This window comes from Centroberyx gerrardi, chromosome 19 (genome assembly GCF_048128805.1).
Source record: "Centroberyx gerrardi isolate f3 chromosome 19, fCenGer3.hap1.cur.20231027, whole genome shotgun sequence".
In the NCBI taxonomy this organism is placed as follows: Eukaryota; Metazoa; Chordata; class Actinopteri; order Beryciformes; family Berycidae; genus Centroberyx; species Centroberyx gerrardi.
Genome location: NC_136015.1, coordinates 8,054,661 through 8,074,236, shown reverse-complemented (window position 1 = coordinate 8,074,236; position 19,576 = coordinate 8,054,661). Strand labels below are relative to the sequence as shown.

General features: G+C 40.6%; 2 protein-coding genes across 2 annotated transcripts; both read left to right on the top strand.

Annotated features, from left to right (window-relative positions):
- The first annotated feature begins 49 nt into the window (after positions 1 to 49).
- Positions 50 to 10,879, top strand: LOC139908231 (sodium-dependent neutral amino acid transporter B(0)AT3-like). Its single transcript, XM_071894846.2, has 12 exons — positions 50 to 191; positions 2,151 to 2,291; positions 3,260 to 3,397; positions 4,551 to 4,732; positions 5,367 to 5,477; positions 5,965 to 6,077; positions 6,403 to 6,531; positions 6,626 to 6,782; positions 8,606 to 8,810; positions 9,714 to 9,873; positions 9,974 to 10,136; positions 10,676 to 10,879. Exons 1-12 carry the CDS (start codon positions 50 to 52, stop codon positions 10,877 to 10,879), a joined length of 1,845 nt encoding a protein of 614 aa, XP_071750947.2.
- A 1,441-nt stretch (positions 10,880 to 12,320) lies between these two features.
- On the top strand, positions 12,321 to 19,435 carry LOC139908233 (sodium-dependent neutral amino acid transporter B(0)AT3-like). The gene is made up of 12 exons (XM_071894847.1): positions 12,321 to 12,465; positions 13,230 to 13,370; positions 14,933 to 15,070; positions 16,412 to 16,593; positions 16,790 to 16,900; positions 17,001 to 17,113; positions 17,218 to 17,346; positions 17,453 to 17,609; positions 17,967 to 18,171; positions 18,397 to 18,556; positions 18,807 to 18,969; positions 19,238 to 19,435. Exons 1-12 carry the CDS (start codon positions 12,321 to 12,323, stop codon positions 19,433 to 19,435), a joined length of 1,842 nt encoding a protein of 613 aa, XP_071750948.1.
- Positions 19,436 to 19,576: the final 141 nt, after the last annotated feature.

Genomic DNA, 19,576 nt, shown 5'->3' with positions numbered 1-19,576 from the left:
CGTCTCTAGAAGCTAGAAAACACCAACATCGATCCAACTGAAGCTGAGGATGGCAGATTTAGGGGGCTCAAGGAGAGAAGAGAGGCCCAAGTGGGCCAACAAGGCCCAGTACCTGTTGTCCTGCATTGGATTTGCTGTGGGAGTGGGCAATGTGTGGCGTTTTCCCTACTTCTGCCAGATCCATGGAGGAGGTGAGATGCTGTCTATGGTTCAAATAGTATTAGCATCATTTAGTAACACTTTTGAATAACTTTCTTTGAGAACTTTTGTACGACTTGATTCAGAATTTCTGAACTATAACATTTAATGATTAAATTATGTATTCTGTGCACACTCCTCAGACAGTAGCAACTAACTAAATAGTTATCATTATGACTGCACATTTCTTGTGAAGAATAAGTTCACTTTCAGTATGATTATTCATATTCGATCTCTGGACCTGGGTGTGGATTTTCACATTCAGCTTGCTCAATAAAACCACAGCCACGGCCGAGTGTAGACTCAATACCAAGGTTACTACTACAGGTTTAACCATCAAGGATCACCAATACTGAATAGTGGAGGTCAGGGTGCCCTATTGCTGTACACGTTCCAACAAGATAACCCAGAATGGGACCAGTGTTCTGTACGAAAAATAGTTTTTGTTGACAATAAATGTATTGCGCAAAAAGGATCAGAGTATGAAATGGGCACACTGTTGTATCAACTCTCAGTCACAGCATTAGGGCATGAAGGGAAGGAGCCAGGGAAACTAAACATCCTAACATGGATATTAAAAACCAAGCAGGGCCTGATCACTAGGGCCTAGTAACAAGCACCGTAAACCCATACACTTACAGCTCCTTATAGCAGACCTAACTGCCTAGCCCCCTGTATTGGCCTAGTAGTCAGCACAATGTCCCAAAGAAAAATAATCAAGAAAAGAAAGCAAAACACATGAACTTTAAGCATAATGCAAAGGTAGGCTCGTCAAAAACTCAGTACAATTTAAGGTGGGAAAACCAGCGGTTGGCTTTACAGATGTTAGGCGATTGTTGTCTAAGATACAGACATTAGTTGTCAGTACAGTAAAAAATCACCAGTCTTTAGGAGAAACCTGCAGGTGACTGGAATCTACTGTACAGTAGAATTTACATGAATGCATGAATTAGGCAAATATATGTAAGCTACTGTATATGAGAAGGGCCAACAGTATGAGCAATTAATGCCTAAGCAGCACCACTCCACTGCCTAGTAATTTGGAACCCAACTTTTCCCCAAACCACTGACACTGAGTGATTTCCCTAAAAGGGCCCCAGTGTCATATTTCAGGCAGAGCTTAAATTTACACCTACCAAGTCAAACAAGTAAACAGTAAACATGTCACCCCCATGAATGATCAATGATGCAGAGTTGTAGTGGGGCCAATCTTGGTTAGAGAGCAACTCTCTCTCTCCAACATGGACAATTAAACAAATGCTTTAGCGCCCTCCTTACAGCAATCAGTGTAATGACGGAACGGAACAATGTCAATCATCATTCTCCAAAGTTTCATCAAAATCCGATCAGCAGCGTCTGAGATATTGTGCGTGACGGACGGGCAAATGCACAGACTTCTTGCTGGAAAAGCCTTTTGCTAGATAGAGTAAATGTATAGGACTTCTATAAAAAGTAGTAAGGGCTGTTCAGTTTTGATCCCTGGCCTTTCTTCCCTTGCTGAGAACCAAAGGGTTTACTTGTTGTACATCAGACATTTCGTCACTAGGGGGCTCACTGAAGGGAAGACATCAGGGGAAGACAGCCCCAGTGATAGTCGTCCCTCCTAATTTATCCTCTCCCCTTTCCCCCTGGGTCCTAGTGCCAATGAATTTTCTCTACTTTACTCCTTGGGTTTCTTGGATCCTAATACTAAACCTGTCACATCGACATGGATAGCAAAAAACCAGAGACTCTGAAACCTACCTGTGATAATTAATCCATACTATGACAATGGAATCTCTGCAGTTAAAAGACATATCAATTATCAATGTTTATGATGGTGTTTAAAGGAGACTTATGCACTGTCATTACAAAATGGTGACACTTACCTCTCAATATACATATTAAATGTCATTAAAAGCTGTATAAAAACCTGATAGAACTCCCTCACCACCACCGCTGTTCTTCTTCAGGTGCGTTCCTCATCCCCTACCTGATAGCGCTGGTATTTGAGGGTCTTCCCTTGCTCTACCTGGAGCTGGCTATAGGACAGAGGCTCCGCATGGGCAGCGTCGGAGTCTGGAAGGCCATCTCACCATTTCTGGGTGGAGTCGGTAGGTAGATATAAATGACAATGACGACACAATGATTGTATGATTGTATTTGCATGAGTGCATGAGGATGAACCTGTGGATGTGAGTATGTTTAAACGTGCACTGTGTAGCATTTTTAAACTTCAATATATCTTGACAAATTAATTCTGATACCTTGGTATAATTACTGTATCCAAATGAGACAAATGGTAGTCTTTCGGTAGTGGTATTGCTAATGGTAGTGTTTCTCAAAATTAAGAGAATATTTCCCATAAATCCCATTGCTTCCTGTCGTAAAGAGGATGTTGCTACTTGCTCCGTTTGCACTGGAAGAACAGCGCCCTCTTCCTGTTTAGTGCTGTACAGAAATATCCCTTGGTGCCTTAAAGCAATCGAGATTTCCCACAAAATCAAACCTGTTGGCACACAATGTATAAAATTCAGTGTAGAGCTGGCAATCATCTCAACGACGGCCTTGTTTGTTTACGGTAATTATACTAATTATAATTTATCATAACGTAATTTTTTGGTAATGTATTTATTGATGTTAAAATGCTACACGTACCAACTTTAAATGGAGGTTAAAGGATCAGTGTATTGAGAGATAGTGCGATAGAGTATGTGGGAATGTAGAGTGAATATGTTGATGGAAAATATATTGAGCAATATTATGTGCAGGTATGCAATATAGGCCTACTGTATATGATTGTCAGTATTATTTATTGTTAATCATCCCTTGTCATTTCTCATTTAATTTCATGTGATGCTTCATCAGATATACTGTTTTGTTTGTTTTTGTAAAAAAAGAAATGCAAATTATTTAACAAATGATTCTCGGATGTTAGTTTTACCTTAATACTTTCAATATCAGATCATAAATACACTGTTGGTTTGATGTACTGCAAGTAGCAGTCATGCTATACATGGTTGTCCCTGAGCACATATGCCAGTTTACATATGGCAGTTTACTAGTTACTTTTTTTGTTTAGGCATAGCCACCATGGTGGTTTCCTTCTTGGTGTGTTTGTTCTACAACACCATTGTGGCCTGGGTCCTCTGGTACCTCTTCAACTCCTTCCAGGACCCCCTGCCCTGGAGTCAATGCCCACTTAATGATAACCACACCGGTAGGTAGAAACAGGAACCTCACCAGAACTTCAGAGGAACCTCCTGATCTACAGTATATTCAAAATGTATTATACATTCAAAAAAGCAGAGTTGTGCTCAATTTATCACTTTTTCTCCAATTTTGATGACTTTCATGTTTTTATGTGAATTGAAGAATTACAATGGCACTCTGTGGATTGAAAAAAATTATCTGACCCATGGGCTTATGAAATCCCTTCAAAAACAATTGTGTATTTTTAAAAATTCGTGGTCAAGAAAAACAAGCACAGATCCTGTACAGACCCACGGCGCGTGTGTTCAATTCTATGCACTGAAGCAATACGACATGGTTCAATTACCTAATTCCATAACGTTACTTAAGTACCACAAGGCAATAACGTTACCTACCGTTAAAGTTTGTAGGGCAGCAGAAGACGTGGATATCTTTAAATTAACGACAAAGAGTGGGGCTCAGTGTGTGGGACAGCTAGCACGACACGTTAATCGGTTAAATTACTTATTCCACCAACGTCACTTCAATACCACAGGTAATAATGTTACCTACCGTTAAGATTTGCAGGACAGCAGATGTGGATGTCTGTAACTTAACAGCAGAGTGTGGCTCAATGTGTGGGGTTCAATGTGGCATTATCAGTGTATGGGACTCAATGTGGCATTCACCTCTTAGCCAAAGACGCCCTGTAGAGGCCATCTGACGAAGCGCATCATCTCACAAAGCGTCCCTGACTGACTGACTGATCTGAATTTGCCTTGTGATGACCATGGCTGCGCTGTGGGGAAAAAGTCAACATTAAACATCCAGACCCTCTGTTATCGACTTCATTTCTGCAGACAAAGTGGAGCAATGACTGATTACTGAGAAGATATTATTCGGTCCGTGTGATAAATTATTAGATGATAAATTACCACATCTAGAGTAGGTCGCCATATTTTAAGCTTAGAGGCAACATTGGTCCCCCAATATTATATTTTTTAGATATGATTTCAAATATATTTCTGTTGACTTTTACTTGATTGTTGTTCTCCATTATCATGATTAAAACAACAAGGTCAAATTTGGACTCACTTAAGTATAGTAAGTGATACATTCCCATACCCAATTGATGCCCATACAGCTACCATTTGTCTCATCCCTTCTCCATTACATTACAGCCTATAACAAGGAGTGTGTGGAGAGCACTCCAGTGAACTACTTCTGGTACCGTGAGACCCTGAACATCACACCTGACATTGCAATCAGTGGCTCCCTGCAGTGGTGGATGGTCGTCTGTCTGGCCACCGCCTGGTGTGTGGTCTACATCTGCTTCATCAGAGGCATCGAGACCATTGGAAAGGTGGGTGGTGTAGAGGTGGTTAATACCCAGGCTCAAATCATGACAATGACATGGACACCCGACTTCACCAATCTCACACAAAAGGCTCAGACCAAGATGGCATTGTTATTGCTCAAATTAGTCCAAATAGTCACATAAGGATAGAGGATAGGATAGGATAGATATGGGCAGATAACCAAATGTCGGGCATACTGTGTGTTGGTAGAAAAGGAACGTTTCACATCTCTTCCATCCCATCTTAAATCAATGTACAGATCTACCTGACTTGGGTCAACTAGTATTAGCAAATACTTTTTATGTGCCAGATGGGATGGGATTACCACAAAGAATACAACGGGTGTCAGAAACAGCAGACTATCACGGGAGAGTATTTGAATGTATTTAGTATATGTTTCTGTGTTTGACAGTGTTCCTGATGTAGTAATCCCCACCCATCGGGTACTCCAAGCAGATTAAAATAAAGATAAGAATAATTTGCATATTCTTTGTCTGGAGCTGATAAATTATTTTGGATGTCTGTTCTAAAAGTAGCTGAGAAGTAGCACCAATATGACAGAAAATGTCCACCAAAGCAGCATGTGACATGCCTCAGAAAACGAGGACTGGACTCATCCTTAAATTAACATTTCTCCAGGCTGTGTATGTGACAGTTACGTTCCCTTACCTGGTACTGACTATTTTCCTGGTGCGTGCCCTCACTCTACCTGGAGCCACTGATGGACTAGTCTACCTCTTCACTCCTGAGGTAAGCGCTGTCATCCATTTCAAAATACATGAACACACACTATCGTGTCCACCAAATGTATTTAATTATCAGCAGTTAGTATTATTAGAATTAGTATTAGTAATAGTAGTTGTAGCAATAGCAGTAGTTGTAGCCATAGTAGTAGTAGTTATAGCAGTAATATTAGTTCTGTCAACTGTAGTATTAGCAGCAGCAGACATAGTAGAAGTTGTAGCAATAGTACGAGTAGTCTCGTACTTGTTGTGATAGTAATAGGAGGAGGAGTAATGGTTGTTGCTGTAGTACTGTGGAAGTAGTACTAGTAGTGGTGGCATTATTATTATTAGGATTCTTATTATTTGTGGTAATAGCAACAGCATTAGTATTAGTAATAGTTTTAGTACTAGTATTATCTCTTTCACTTTCTCTTCTGGACTGTAGGGGGCCTTGAGGCCAAGAGGTTTGACCTCGGCCCTTTTCTTTATATGACATGTAATTTCTCCCTCAGTGGGAGACTCTGAAGAACCCCCAGGTGTGGCTGGATGCTGCCACCCAGATCTTCTTCTCTCTCTCTGTGGCCTTTGGAGGCCTCATTGTTTTCTCCAGCTACAATCCTCCAAAGTTAGTGTCCAATGGGGACAGTTTTCACAATCCCACTATGATCAATGAAATTGTATTAACTTCTAGTAAAAAAAAGATCCTTCACATTTATATCAGTAGCCAACTAATCAAGTCTATTTTAGGAAATTCAATGGTCACAGGAGTATTTCATTACATCTATTGTCGGAGCACTATGGCTCTGACCCTTGGCCTTCCAGTTGGTTGCTTGTAACACTGGTGATAGGCATTTAAACTTATTCTACTATTGAGTGTCAATAAACTGCCTAAAATATAAAATATAATACTGTATAAAACTTTTTTTTGTCTTTCACATTTTGTCTATCAGTAATGACTGTGAGAAGGATGCAGTTGTGGTCGGGCTGGTGAACAGTGCTACATCCCTCTATGCCTCCATCTCTGTCTTTTCCATCCTTGGGTTTAAAGCAAACTCCAACTACATTACCTGTCTTGACAGGTATGTATGTGAATGTAATATTCTCAACCTAATCCCTAGCTGCTGTTTTGCCTCATGAATTATAAACTGATATATATTGCTTTATTATCTGCAGCAACATCTTGGCTCTGACCAACCATTTTGAGTTTTCAGACCAGAACATAACAGTGGACAACTATGATCATTGGTTTGAATACCTGAATGGGACATTTCCAGATGAGGTCTCCAGTTTGAACCTGAGGCATTGCAATCTGCAAACTTTCCTTGACCAGGTATTTTTAACCGAGTTAGAAAATATACAATGAATCAGTGTACACTGTGTACACTCAGGGGCGAATTCACAAAGAATGGATTGCGGCCGCTAATAGCACCATGAATTGCGTATCATTTGCAACCGCTATTTGCTCCGTCTCAAGGACCGATTCACAAAAGATATTGCGCTAATGATATGCCAGCGCAAACACGCCCATAACCTGTTGCAACTGTGTGCAGCCCCTGTTTTGCGTCTGATTGCAATTATCAATGTAGCAAAGTATAAATGTTGCCTTAGAGAAAAATGATTTTTTTTAGACCGCGAGCAGCAAGTCCTGACGGATGAGGTGCAGAGGCACCAAGAAATTTAACCGGGACTGCAAGAAACCATATTTGGGATTTAATATCCCAGTCTGTCAGTGCTGTTGGTGTTTCCAAACGCACACCTTCAGACTGCAAAAGAAGATGGCATGATTTGAAGCGGAGAACAAAGGAGAATGTATCGGAGCTTTATTCATTTATTTTTTATGACACAATTGCATCCTGTCACTGCATCCTTTGTTTGCCATTGCATCTCACTGCATCCCAAAATAAACTAGAAGGGCACTCGGAGAGCGCAGACCTCCGCCAAGGCCAATCCAGTCTTCTATGATATGCAAATGTGCAAGCGCAACCAATATACGGATCCGCTCCAAAATTGAATGGGTTCTTCCTTGGCCCATGCTACACCCTTCCACCAAGTTTCATGAAAATCGGGCCAGTAGTTTTTCCGTAATTCTGCAGACAGACAAACAAACAAACAGACAAACAAACGCACCAAAAACATAACCTCCTTGGCGGAGGTAATAAATGAGTTTGAGCGGGGCTGTCCATGGTGCTGAATCTTTAGGCCAAAATAAAGCCCACTGTGCTGACTAGTGAGATAAGTCAAAATATTTTCAGAGTGAGAAATTGAGTTGTATTGATTGTTTGGTTGTACTGATTTATTTGCTTTTGTTTGTGAAGCAATCTGTGTTAAAGTTCTATAGTAATAATAATAATAATGTCAAAATATTATTTACAGACTGTATTTACAGACAATCTTATTTTTTAGGTCACACAAAGGTGGAATTGTTGCAGAGACATTTGCAAGGTCAATTCAATTCAATTCTCAGTTAAATCAACAAGTGATAAAGTCTGGGTGTGACACCCCTTATAAATGCGCTTCAGTTACCACCAACTCTCTGAAGACGCTAATAATTTCACTCTAACTGCGTGTGGCAATTAGCGCCGACCTTTGTGAATTGGACTGTTTTTGCAGTGAGGCTCATTTTCATAGAAAGGGGCCAATTTTGCGCCAAATGTATGCATATTACCTAATTTAAATACGTGCAAATAGCACAGGAGCACCGAGACGCTATTTGCGTGGCAGCGCAGTTAGCGGGGCATTTCACCCTTTGCGAGTGCTTTGTGAATTACACGGTTTTGTTTTTGTCTTATTTGCACAGGTTTAGCGTCAGCAAAAGCCACGCAATCCTTTTGTGAATTCGCCCCTCAGTGTATTGGATGGACACAGTGTACAAAACTGATTTTGTACACTGTGTTTTACTTTGGCAACATTTAGAGGTTTCCCAGTTGGCAGTTTGGGTTGGATATGCAGCAAACATTAGGCAAGTGAAAATAAAATCAAAATATGCAAACAGGCGTCCTCTTGACCTAAGTAATACATTATGTTCTCTTATTCTTCTGTGCTCCAACTTTTTCCTCCTCCTACCTAGAGAATGCCAGGAACTGGTCTGGAATTTACTGTATTTTCAGGCTCCCTCATTATTTCCTTATCATGCTTTTCATCCTCCTCCCCCAGAGTGCATCAGGTACTGGCCTGGCATTTATTGTTTTCACTGAGGCGGTGATAGAGATGCCAGGCTCTCAGGTGTGGGCCGTACTGTTCTTCGTCATGCTCTTCAGCTTGGGTCTCTCAACTATGTTTGGAAACTTGGAAGGAGTCCTCAACCCCCTCCATGAATTAAACATGGTACCCAAGTGGATACCCAAGGAGCTCTTCACAGGTACCAGTTATCAGTGGTCTGTTGGTACATTTTGTCCAAGTGGGTGAAGTGCATAAAAATATTTGGAACACTGTTGAGGAAGACAGACAGCTTGTGAACATAGCTTGCCAAGAATCTTGAAACTAGTTTTGCATTTAGTAGTTATCTAGCTAACAGCAAGTTTTGTTACACTGGGATGGAATTATGTTTTCATGCACCTTTGCGCTCAAGTAAAAATATAAGTTAACTTTGGAACTTCCATTGAAAACCTGTTAAATAATTTTTCTTACAAAACTGTTAAATAATTTCCTAATACTGAGCATGATTTAAACTTTGGAAAACCTTCCATGGTAATCTAAGGGGAATGTGTTTCTTCTATATTGGAATGCTGGATGCCAGATTTTCAGATGAACTGTCCATTTTTGTAGTGTTGTAGTCTTTGAAATAATTTAAAGTAGCTGGACAACTTGTGCAAGCGAAAGTCAATGGTTCTTAATTTGAAAATAAGGTAAACACTGTAATATGTATTTTTATTATATATAATTTTATATATTGTACCTTTCTGTTTGTGTGTCATATTGTCAAAACTGTTGAAAGGCAAGGCCAACTCTTTCTTTTAGATTACCATTTGATCAGGATATTATGAGAAGAACCCATTGGCCTTGAAGTAGCATAGCCCTATACATTTAAGTGTCACAAGTAAAAAACATTAAAGTGGGTTCAAAGTTCTCCCTTTTTTGTCAGAATCTCCATATGTGTCCTGTGTTTGATCCCAACAACAACATCTTGGGATCAAACACATCAATCAAACACATACTATGCACATAGTATCTGCTTTTGTTTAGTTCTTCATCTGCCCTATCTCTATCAACCTGTAAGGACTCCCTATATTTGTACTGCAAACCTTCACTCTCTCTATTTCAGCATTAGTTTGCTTGATATGCTTCCTGGTGTCTCTGATCTTCACCCTGGGTTCGGGGAACTACTGGTTGGAAGTCTTTAATTCCTATGTGGGCTCTGTTCCTTTCCTCGTCATCGCCTTCTTTGAGGTCGTTGGGGTGGTCTATGTCTACGGACTGAGACGGTAACGCTGGTTTTCCTGTTGTGTTCTCTGCTCTGTCGCCCTCTTTTGACTAAAGAAATGACTGAATGCAGTTTGTATTGTGATCATTTCTGCTCTATAGTTTCAGTGAGGACATCCACTTCATGACAGGGAGAAAACCCAACATCTTCTGGAAGGTCTGCTGGGTGTTTATTAGTCCTCTGATGTTGCTAGTGGTCTTCCTAGCCTATGTTGCTGTCCAGTCACAGAAGCACCCCACCTATCCTGCATGGAACCCTAACTATGTAAGACTACATACAACTATGGTTGAAATAGTTTCAAGCCAGCAGGGTTAGCTGTCCCTTTCTGGACTGCTGAGCGAGCCATTTCAATCCACAAGGGTCACCCGCCCCATTAGCCTATTGTTGTTGAGACCAGTAGCAAGATGGTAAATTACTGGATGTAATGTTCTGAACTAAGTGTAAGCCTAAGTGTAGATACAGGGAAGCATAGATGACTTACAGAGGGCTTTCAGGTGATGTTACCCACCCGCTGGCGGCCATATTGGAGGTCCTGAGCTCTTGGCCAACAGTGGCTGAGAACAGCTGGCTGCGTTTCTAAACATAACTCGCCATCTCAACTCTCTCATCTTTTTTTCACTGGAAACTGATTATTTCACCAGTGATACATCTGAGCATTTGTGTTTAGATAATGTCAGTTTATTAGCTAGCTAATAATAATATCTGGTCAGCTATTACTGCCTTGCTGTAAGCCCATCTGATTTGCGACTTGGCAATGTCAGTAGGTAGAATACACCCCTGACTGATTGTTTTTTTTCCATCAGGTGGATTTCCCCAAAACAGAAGTGACGCCTTACCCAGACTGGGTGTTTGCCATCATTGTCTTCCTCTCTGCGCTGCCTGTAGCTCCCATTCCCCTGGTAGCTCTTTACAGACTGATCTGCTGTGGGATCTTTAGGAGGTCCTCTGAAGTCTCTCGGAACAGGCCCAACCCTTATGCCAACGACGGCTATGCTGTGGATACATAGTTTAGTTAGCTGAGAGACTGTACATTCTACAACACAAGATATCCTTTTAGGATGTCTTCACTTGAAGGGTTGGAGAACCCTTTCAGGTGACATATAGTCATTTTTCCAGTTGCTTTTAGAAGCCTCAGAATGCAACTTGAATGTTGTTTGTACTTCACCTCATCTTACTTGGTATTCTGCGCTTCACTAGTCACATGTCAAGCTTCACTTCAGAGCCATTGATCAACATAATCAAATACCCGTCGTAATGAATATTGTATTTTCCTGAAAATCCTTTGGTTTACTATTTCTCAGTGTAAGCAGCCATCTCTGAAAGTGATAAACATAGCTACTACACAAGCACAACTGCTACTGAAATAGTTTGTGTTTCACGATTGTTTACAGAAGTGTTTTAATTCTAGTAGAGGTAATAGGTACCTTAGATACAGTAGCTTTTGTTGTGCCAAATTATGTGAAGATTCCAGATATGAAGTTCTAGCACCTATAGCAATAACAATGTTAGGTTTTGTGTAGCAGATATTGATATAAAAATATACTTCCTTATTTTTTTACGCTCGACAGCCACTACAATGTATTTACTAAGAGTAAATACATTGTTATGCAAGCACTCAAACAACTGTGATAGCCTACATATTGTTGTATTTGTGGTCTGTATTTGATTCAAATCTGCTACAATAAATACTACTTTGATATTTCTTTTTCTATTTTTTCACCAAAAACTGAGATTTATCAGTAAAGTCTATAAACAGATGGCATTTCTACATTGTTACAATATGCACTGAACTTTGCCTCTTGGTCATTTCAGTAACTGTTGCAACATTCCATAGCAAAATCTTTTAATGATTTATAAATAAAAAAACAAGGAAGATACAGCTTCTACATGATACAACTGTCTAGCTCATGATGTGCTTTTATTGACTGTATCCAAATTGCTTTAGGTCTGGTTAACAGTGGAGTAGCATCACCCGGTTATCCATTAATCTGGGGCTTGGTACAATCCTGTTTTAAACAGGCAGGGAGGTTTACCACTAAATCATCATGCCTATTGTTTTCACTCCCTTCCTGGTGGCCTGCTTTCTTGTCAAACCCATAAAAACTGTATCCACTACACTAGAGCTCAAAGCTGCAACTGAGAGGGTATTAGAGAACAACCCACTAAGGAGAGTCAGAAAGAAGAGAGGAGAGGAGAGGAAAGGAGAGGAGCGCTGGACATTATTTAGCCGGGGAAGCTGATACTGTATCTAAATCAAGGCACAATAAAAAGCAGCTGCAACAAAATTTATTCTGGTACGCACTGGAGATAAAAGAATATACATATAAAAAAAAAATACTCTATCAACAGATTTGCTGTGAATATTAGAATTTTGAGAGTTACATCCTTGGATTTGACCTTAACTGGAACTGGAGCTGTGCTAAACCTGTGAGCTGCTGCCAGCTGAGGATGGTGAAAACAGGAGACTCCACTGAAGTGGAGGAGAGACCCAAGTGGGACAACAAGGTTCAGTACCTGCTAACCTGCATCGGCTTTGCAGTAGGACTGGGGAACGTGTGGCGCTTTCCCTACCTATGCCAAATCTATGGAGGAGGTGAGATGCTGGCTTTGCCTCACATATTCATCAATGACATAATGGCTTGCTATAAAAACTATTATACTTATCTGATATCACAGGCAGTTTAGAAATGTAAATGTAGAGGTAGTAGTAATAGCAGCAATGCTATATCTTTGGGTCCATGTTTGGATTTGGTGAACATAATACTCAGATATATCAGAGATTTCCATTGAACAGACCCATTTCCAATATTTACTTCCTCATAGCTCCCGGTGAGATATTTTGAGCCCTCAGCTAACAGAATCCTAAAGGTTTGGGGTCAGGCTGAGCTGAGTAAACACCCAATCTCAGGAATGTGCATAGGGTCTATTAACTTTACATATTGACTCTGAGATTAAGATTCCCACAGACAGTGATTTAGGATAAACTGAACATCTATCTTACCTTGACTACAGATAGTCACATTGAGTCACTGTAGCCCAAGATCTACATAATATGAACAAAATAATAGAAACACACACAGCCCCCCCCCCCCCCAACAACAATGGTTGTATATTGATTTAGTTACATTTACTGCCATAATTCAAGTCCAATCATCTTTTTGAGGACCTGGCAAATTCAAATCACTACAAACATAAAAATTCTTAGTGATCTCCCTCTTCCTATGATGTATTTCATTTCTGGAGGGAAAACGTGTCTTGCAGGATGACAATATCCCTATTTAGCATAGCATGAAACATCATCTAAGAATCCTGGCTGATGCCTGATGCTTGTAACCATCTACCCCCTCCTCTCTTCAGGTGCGTTCCTCATCCCCTACCTGATAGCACTGGTGTTTGAGGGTCTTCCCTTGCTCTACCTGGAGCTGGCTATAGGACAGAGGCTCCGCATGGGCAGCGTCGGTGTCTGGAACTCCATCTCACCATTTCTGGGTGGAGTCGGTAAGTAGAACAGAATAATTACAATCTCTGTAATATGCGTCTGCTGAATGAGTTAATTTTTAAGCAAAATTACCCTTTGGTAAGAATTGTTTACATTTTAGAATGCATATTTCCATATGAGGTCATGAAGAGTTAATTATTTACTATCCGAAAATCAATTCTAATGTCACTCACTTCCTTTCCTTTCAAAAACTGAAAAATAATAATCACATTTCTAACTCACAGAGTAACAGGAACGTGTCTGTAGCGAGGTTATTATAGATGGCTAATAATAAAACTAAGTAAAACTTGCATGCAAAGATGGTGATATAATATAAAAACTAGAGCATTTGAGAAAAACTGAAACTAAACAAACTATACTGCCTCCAGAACTAGCTGAAATAAAATAAAAATAAGAACCAATGAGTAGCAACTCAGGACACACTAATCACAGTCATATTAAAAGTTCAATTGAAATAAAAACTACAACTAAACATTTCTGAACAACAGAAACTAAGCAAAACTAGCAAAGCCTATCTGAAAACAAACGCAATGTAAACTGAAATAGATTTCCAACCTGAAAATAAAATTAAACAGTAATTCAAATTGGAAAACTGCTATTGGAAAACTGACCCTGGTCCATGGTTGCTATTTTTTTCTGGTCATTTTATCTCTTATTATTAATTATTGATTTAGAGAGAGTTAAAAAAAAAAAAAAAAAAGCCTTAGCAATGGATTAACTCATAAGGTATGCCTGGGGAAGAAAGGGTGAATGTTCTACCAAAGTGAAAAATTCATTTACATTTCAACAGAGTCATTTACATTTGTAACACAAACATTCTTCATTAATCTTGCCTTGAAAACAGACTTTTTGTAATTTGGGTTAGAAATGCACTTTGCACAGCCAGTTATATCACTGTATTACTTTACTTGCATTACTGTACCATACACTCACAGAGCACTTTATTAGGAACACCTGTACACCTTCATATTCATGCAATTATCCAATCAGACATTCATGTGGCAGCAGTGCAATGCATAAGATCATGCAGATACAGGTCAGCAGCTTCAGTTAATGTTCACATCAAGCATCAGAATGGGGAAAAAAATGTGATCTCAGTGACTTTGACCGCGGCATGGTTGTTGGTGCCAGACGGGCTGCTTTGAGTATTTCTGAAACTGCTGATCTCCTGGGATTTTCACACACAACAGTCTCTAGAGGTTACACAGAATGGTGCGAAAAACAAAAAACATCCAGTGAGTGGCGGTTCTGCGGACGGAAACGCCTTGTTGATGAGAAAGGTCAGAGGAGAATGGCCACACTGGTTGGAGCTGACAGAAAGGCTACAGTAACTCAGATAACCACTCTTTAAAACTGCAGTGAGCAGAAAAGCATCTCAGAATGCAACACGTCGAACCTCGAGGTGGATGTCACTTTGGTAGCCGGTTGACATTGAGCTGAAAGCTGATACCTACCCAGTATTAGTATGGTGTTCCTAATAAAGTGCTCAGTGAGTGTACATACAATATACTGTTTGTAACCTCATGTGAATAAAGTGAATAATATTACTTCCTGTGTGTAGGCATTGCCTCCATGTTGGTGTCATTCCTGGTGGGCATTTTCTACAACACCATCATTGCCTGGGTGCTCTGGTACTTCTTCCACTCTTTCCAAAACCCCCTGCCTTGGAGCCATTGTCCACTCAATGACAACCTCACAGGTAACAAGGACTCTCTCTTGTCAGTCATTCACATGTAGGTCAACGACTGTTAGGGCACATACATTTATTATCACATAGGTAAAGAATATTATGAATGCAACCAGCACTATATAGTTTGTGACTGCGACTTTTACAGCCATAGCAACAAAAGCAATATTGTTTGATAGCAGATTATATCAGGTTAAAAGGTGCAACATGTAGCATTTTAACATCATTAATTCAATACTAAATACATTTTGAGACATTAGTATAATTACTGAGAATGAACAAGACCATCACAGAGAAGATTGGTAGTCTCTACCGGCCTCTACACTGCATTTTTCAGGTCGGATATAGTGGGAAATTTACTGGATTGCTTTACGGCACAAAACAGAAAGAGGGTGCTGATCTTCCAGGGTAAATGGAGCTAAAGCTTTCAGTGTTTCTGGCAATGGCAGATGGTGGAATGAATGAAAGGTCGATAGAAAAATCAGTTCCAACATGTTTATCCTGTTAAGTCAAGCGAAAGAGAGAAGGACGAGTAACAACCTCTTTGCAACAGGAAACAAGGGGGTTTATGGGAAATGTGGTCATAATACTAAGTAGCACTAGGCCTAACAATACCACTGGTGTGAGATAGAGGCTACCAATCGTCTCGACCATGCTCTCATTTGTTTACAGTAATTACCTCTGCCAACGGAGTTGGATGGGGATTATGTTTTCGCCCCATTACGTCTGTTTGATTGATAGCAGGATATCTCAAAGAGTTATCGATGGATTTGCACGAACCTTTGTGGAAAGATTGGTCATGGGGCAAGAAAGAACTGATTAACTTGTCATACCAACTGGCCAAAGGGGGGCTGGATGGTGGCTGTGGCTTCTCACAAAAAGGCATATAACGTACGCACATAAAACAAATTCATATAACACCATCAAACTTTGTGTGCCTATCAGCAGACATAATGGGGCATGGAAGAAATTAACTTCCGACATGAACTGGCATATCTTGACAATTGCATTGTTTGGCGGAGGTATGCGCTCTACTGAGTGCCATCTAGTTATACAAAGCTATCATAATTAATTTCATAATGATATATCGATGTTGTATAATGCTACAAATAGTACTTAAAATTATCCAGGCACACTTTTAGTATTACTCCAATGCTGAAATAAAAAAAATCCCATTGAACTCACAAATACAAAATTGTATGTATTGAGTTCTATTATTAGATTTTTATGCAGGTATAAAACAAAACAAACTCTAAGAACTTTAAGAATAAGCTTTTATTATTTTTGAGATCCTCTGTTTGCTCTTCCTTTCCTGATCTTTTTTAATTGTTTATGGAATGACTGTTCAAACAGCCTATAACGAGGAGTGTGTGGTGAGCACTCCATCGAACTACTTCTGGTACCGTGAGACCCTGAACATCACACCTGACATCGAGATCAGCGGCTCCCTGCAGTGGTGGATGGTCGTCTGTCTGGCCACCGCCTGGTGTGTGGTCTACATCTGCTTCATCAGAGGCATCGAGACCATTGGAAAGGTGGGTGGAACTGGTTAAACGATTGATGATGACCTAGTCCAAAATCAACCGCTGTACCGAGTCTTTGAGACCAGTGGTACTTACATCCATTATTTTTTGAGATATGGAAGGACAGCATCAAAAATGAGAGCTGAACAGTATTTTTGCAATCTGAAAGCAGAGATGAAAATTAGTTGTCAATTGTTTTACTTTTCAGGCTGTGTATGTGACAGCTACATTCCCTTACCTGGTACTGACCATTTTCTTGATCCGTGCCCTCACTCTGCCTGGAGCTAGTGATGGACTAGTCTACCTCTTCACCCCTGATGTGAGTTCGGTCATTTGTTGCTCTCTCAGTCGAGGGAAAGTTGCATCTTGCACACACAGACACGATGACCTGATATGCTGTTTCCACATGCTTCCCTCAGTGGGAGATTCTGAAGAACCCCCAGGTGTGGCTGGATGCTGCCACCCAGATCTTCTTCTCTCTCTCTGTGGCCTTTGGAGGCCTCATAGCCTTCTCCAGCTACAATCCCGAGAAGTGAGTTCTTATAGTCACCATAAGACTGGAATTCCTCAACTGCCTTTGTAGAAATGGGACAATTATTGTGAAGCTCTGTTGTTTTTTTCTGTTCTGTGTATTAGAAATAACTGTGAGAGGGATGCTGTTCTGGTGGGGGTGATAAACAGCGCTACATCTATCTACGCCTCCATTCCCATCTTTTCCATCCTGGGCTTTAAAGCTAACTCCAACCTCAACTCCTGCCTAGCACAGTAAGTACAGTATAAATTTTGTGTAATTGTAATGCTTCTTCTTTGCTTACTGATACCAACTAGGCACGTGGAAACCCTCAGAGATTATTTTGTATCCCATCTGCAGCAACATCTTGGCTCTGACCAACAAGTTTGAGATTTCAGACCAGAACATAACAGTGGACAACTATGATAATTGGTTTAAATATCTCAATGGGACATTTCCAGATGAGGTCTCCAGTTTGGACCTGAGGCACTGCAATCTGCAATCTTTCCTTGACCAGGTATTGTGGCTGACTTAGAAAATATCTGAGGACTCATTTTGTACACTGTGTTCTACTTTGGCAACAAAACTTTCCGGGATGGGTCTTTAGCAATCAGGCCATCAGATGAGCCCTGCAAAAACTGATCTTTGAAACAATTTCCATCCCAATAAAACTCAATTCCTCACCCAAACTCTCATTTAATTATTACTCATCCATATCCTCATTTATCTTCGCTCTCGTCTGGCCTCTTTTGCTAATCTCCTTCTCCCCCTCAATCCTCCTCTCCCAGAGTACGTTAGGAACTGATCTGGCATTTACTATAATTTCAAGCCTCATTATTTTCTTCTCACTCTCTCTTTCATCCTCCTCTCCCAGAGTGCATCAGGTACTGGCCTGGCATTTATTGTGTTCACTGAGGCGGTGATAGAGATGCCAGGCTCTCAGGTGTGGGCCGTACTGTTCTTCGTCATGCTCTTCAGCTTGGGTCTCTCCACTATGTTTGGCGACATAGAGGGCATCCTTACACCACTCAATGACCTGAAACTGGTGCCCAAGTGGATCCCTAAAGAACTTGTAACAGGTACCTGCCAGTCAATGTAGGCCTTAAGGTACAAGTTGTTCTTGAGGCAAAAAGTACATAACTTCATGAGCTTGGTCTCATGCTAGAACAGTATCTTAACACTTTGTTCTTGTGATCCCTGTTAAACTGGAATGGAGGGAGCAGACGGTCTGCAGACAAAATGTTCAGTACTGTTTATTTTGGATTCCTTTGTGTAAAAATGCCTTTCTTCTCTCTATTCCTCAGCGGCCATCTGCTTGGCATCCTTCTTGATGGCTCTGATCTTCACCATGGGTTCAGGGAATTACTGGCTGGAGATCTTCAATAGCTACGTGGGCTCTGTACCTCTGCTCGTCATTGCCTTCTTTGAGATAATTGGAGTGATCTATGTCTATGGAATGAAAAAGTAATCTTTTCTCCTCTTCTAGTCTGTCTATCTGTCCATTTTTTTTTAATTTTGTTAGTACATTATGGACATAGTAAGATCGCAGTGTACAATGACTTGCTGCAAGAGTTGAAAAAAGTCATTGAAACTCATTAAGCCTAGCTGCTGTTGTAGGATCTGTAGCAAACCTAAAAATAGTCTTATGGGCTTTACAACCTATTTCAATGTAACTTTCATTGGTTCTTCTGACTGTTCCTTTGCCCCCTGACAGTTTCAGTGAGGACATCTATTTCATGACTGGGAAGAAGCCCAACTTCTTCTGGAGGGCTTGCTGGATGTTTATCAGTCCTGTAATGCTCCTGGCAGTGTTGGTTGCCTACGTGGTTATCCAGGCACAGAAGCACCCCACCTATCCTGCTTGGAACCCAGACTATGTAAGCAAGCCAAGGGTGCTGATAAGGAAATGTTAGGGATGTTGGCATGGGTTTGAATCCCATCCTATCCATTACATCACAAAAAAAATCATGTCATAAGATTACATGCAAAAACTGTGCCTATTTTTAATCTGCTGAAAATGAGCCTTGTTATTAAAGGACATTTAGCAGTCGCCTTTAGCTCCAATTGAATATGTAATAAAGCATCTTCAAAGTCATCTTTCACTTGGTGACTACAGCCTAACTATCTCCCCGTCTCTCTCTTCAGGAAAAGTTCCCCCAAACCGAGGTGAAGCCCTACCCAGACTGGGTGTTTGGTATAATCATCCTCCTCTGTGTGCTGCCTGTGATTTCCATCCCGCTGGTGGCTCTCTACAAATTGATTTGCTGCGGAGTCCGCAGGAGGTCCTCCAATCGCAACGGCCTCAATCCTTACAACAACAACGGCTATGAGATCGAAACATAGAAACACAAGAAGCCCGAGTGCTCAAGGCTCAAGGGAATATTGCTAGTAACAACTTTACTGGCTTTCATCATGAACTGAAAAGGACATCCCCAACCTTTGATGATCATCATTGCTTTCGTGGATGTGTATTAATCAGAAAAC

Bases quoted from the DNA above. Each gene is read 5' to 3' on its own strand.
- LOC139908233 (XM_071894847.1), top strand. From the start codon at position 12,321: ATGGTGAAAACAGGAGACTCCACTGAAGTGGAGGAGAGACCCAAGTGG. The intron at 12,466-13,229 runs GTGAGATGCTGG...TCCTCTCTTCAG, and splicing joins ATGCCAAATCTATGGAGGAG to GTGCGTTCCTCATCCCCTAC. The intron at 18,557-18,806 runs GTAATCTTTTCT...GCCCCCTGACAG, and splicing joins TATGTCTATGGAATGAAAAA to TTTCAGTGAGGACATCTATT.
- LOC139908231 (XM_071894846.2), top strand. From the start codon at position 50: ATGGCAGATTTAGGGGGCTCAAGGAGAGAAGAGAGGCCCAAGTGGGCC. The intron at 6,532-6,625 runs GTATGTATGTGA...TATTATCTGCAG, and splicing joins TACATTACCTGTCTTGACAG to CAACATCTTGGCTCTGACCA. The intron at 8,811-9,713 runs GTACCAGTTATC...TCTCTATTTCAG, and splicing joins ACCCAAGGAGCTCTTCACAG to CATTAGTTTGCTTGATATGC.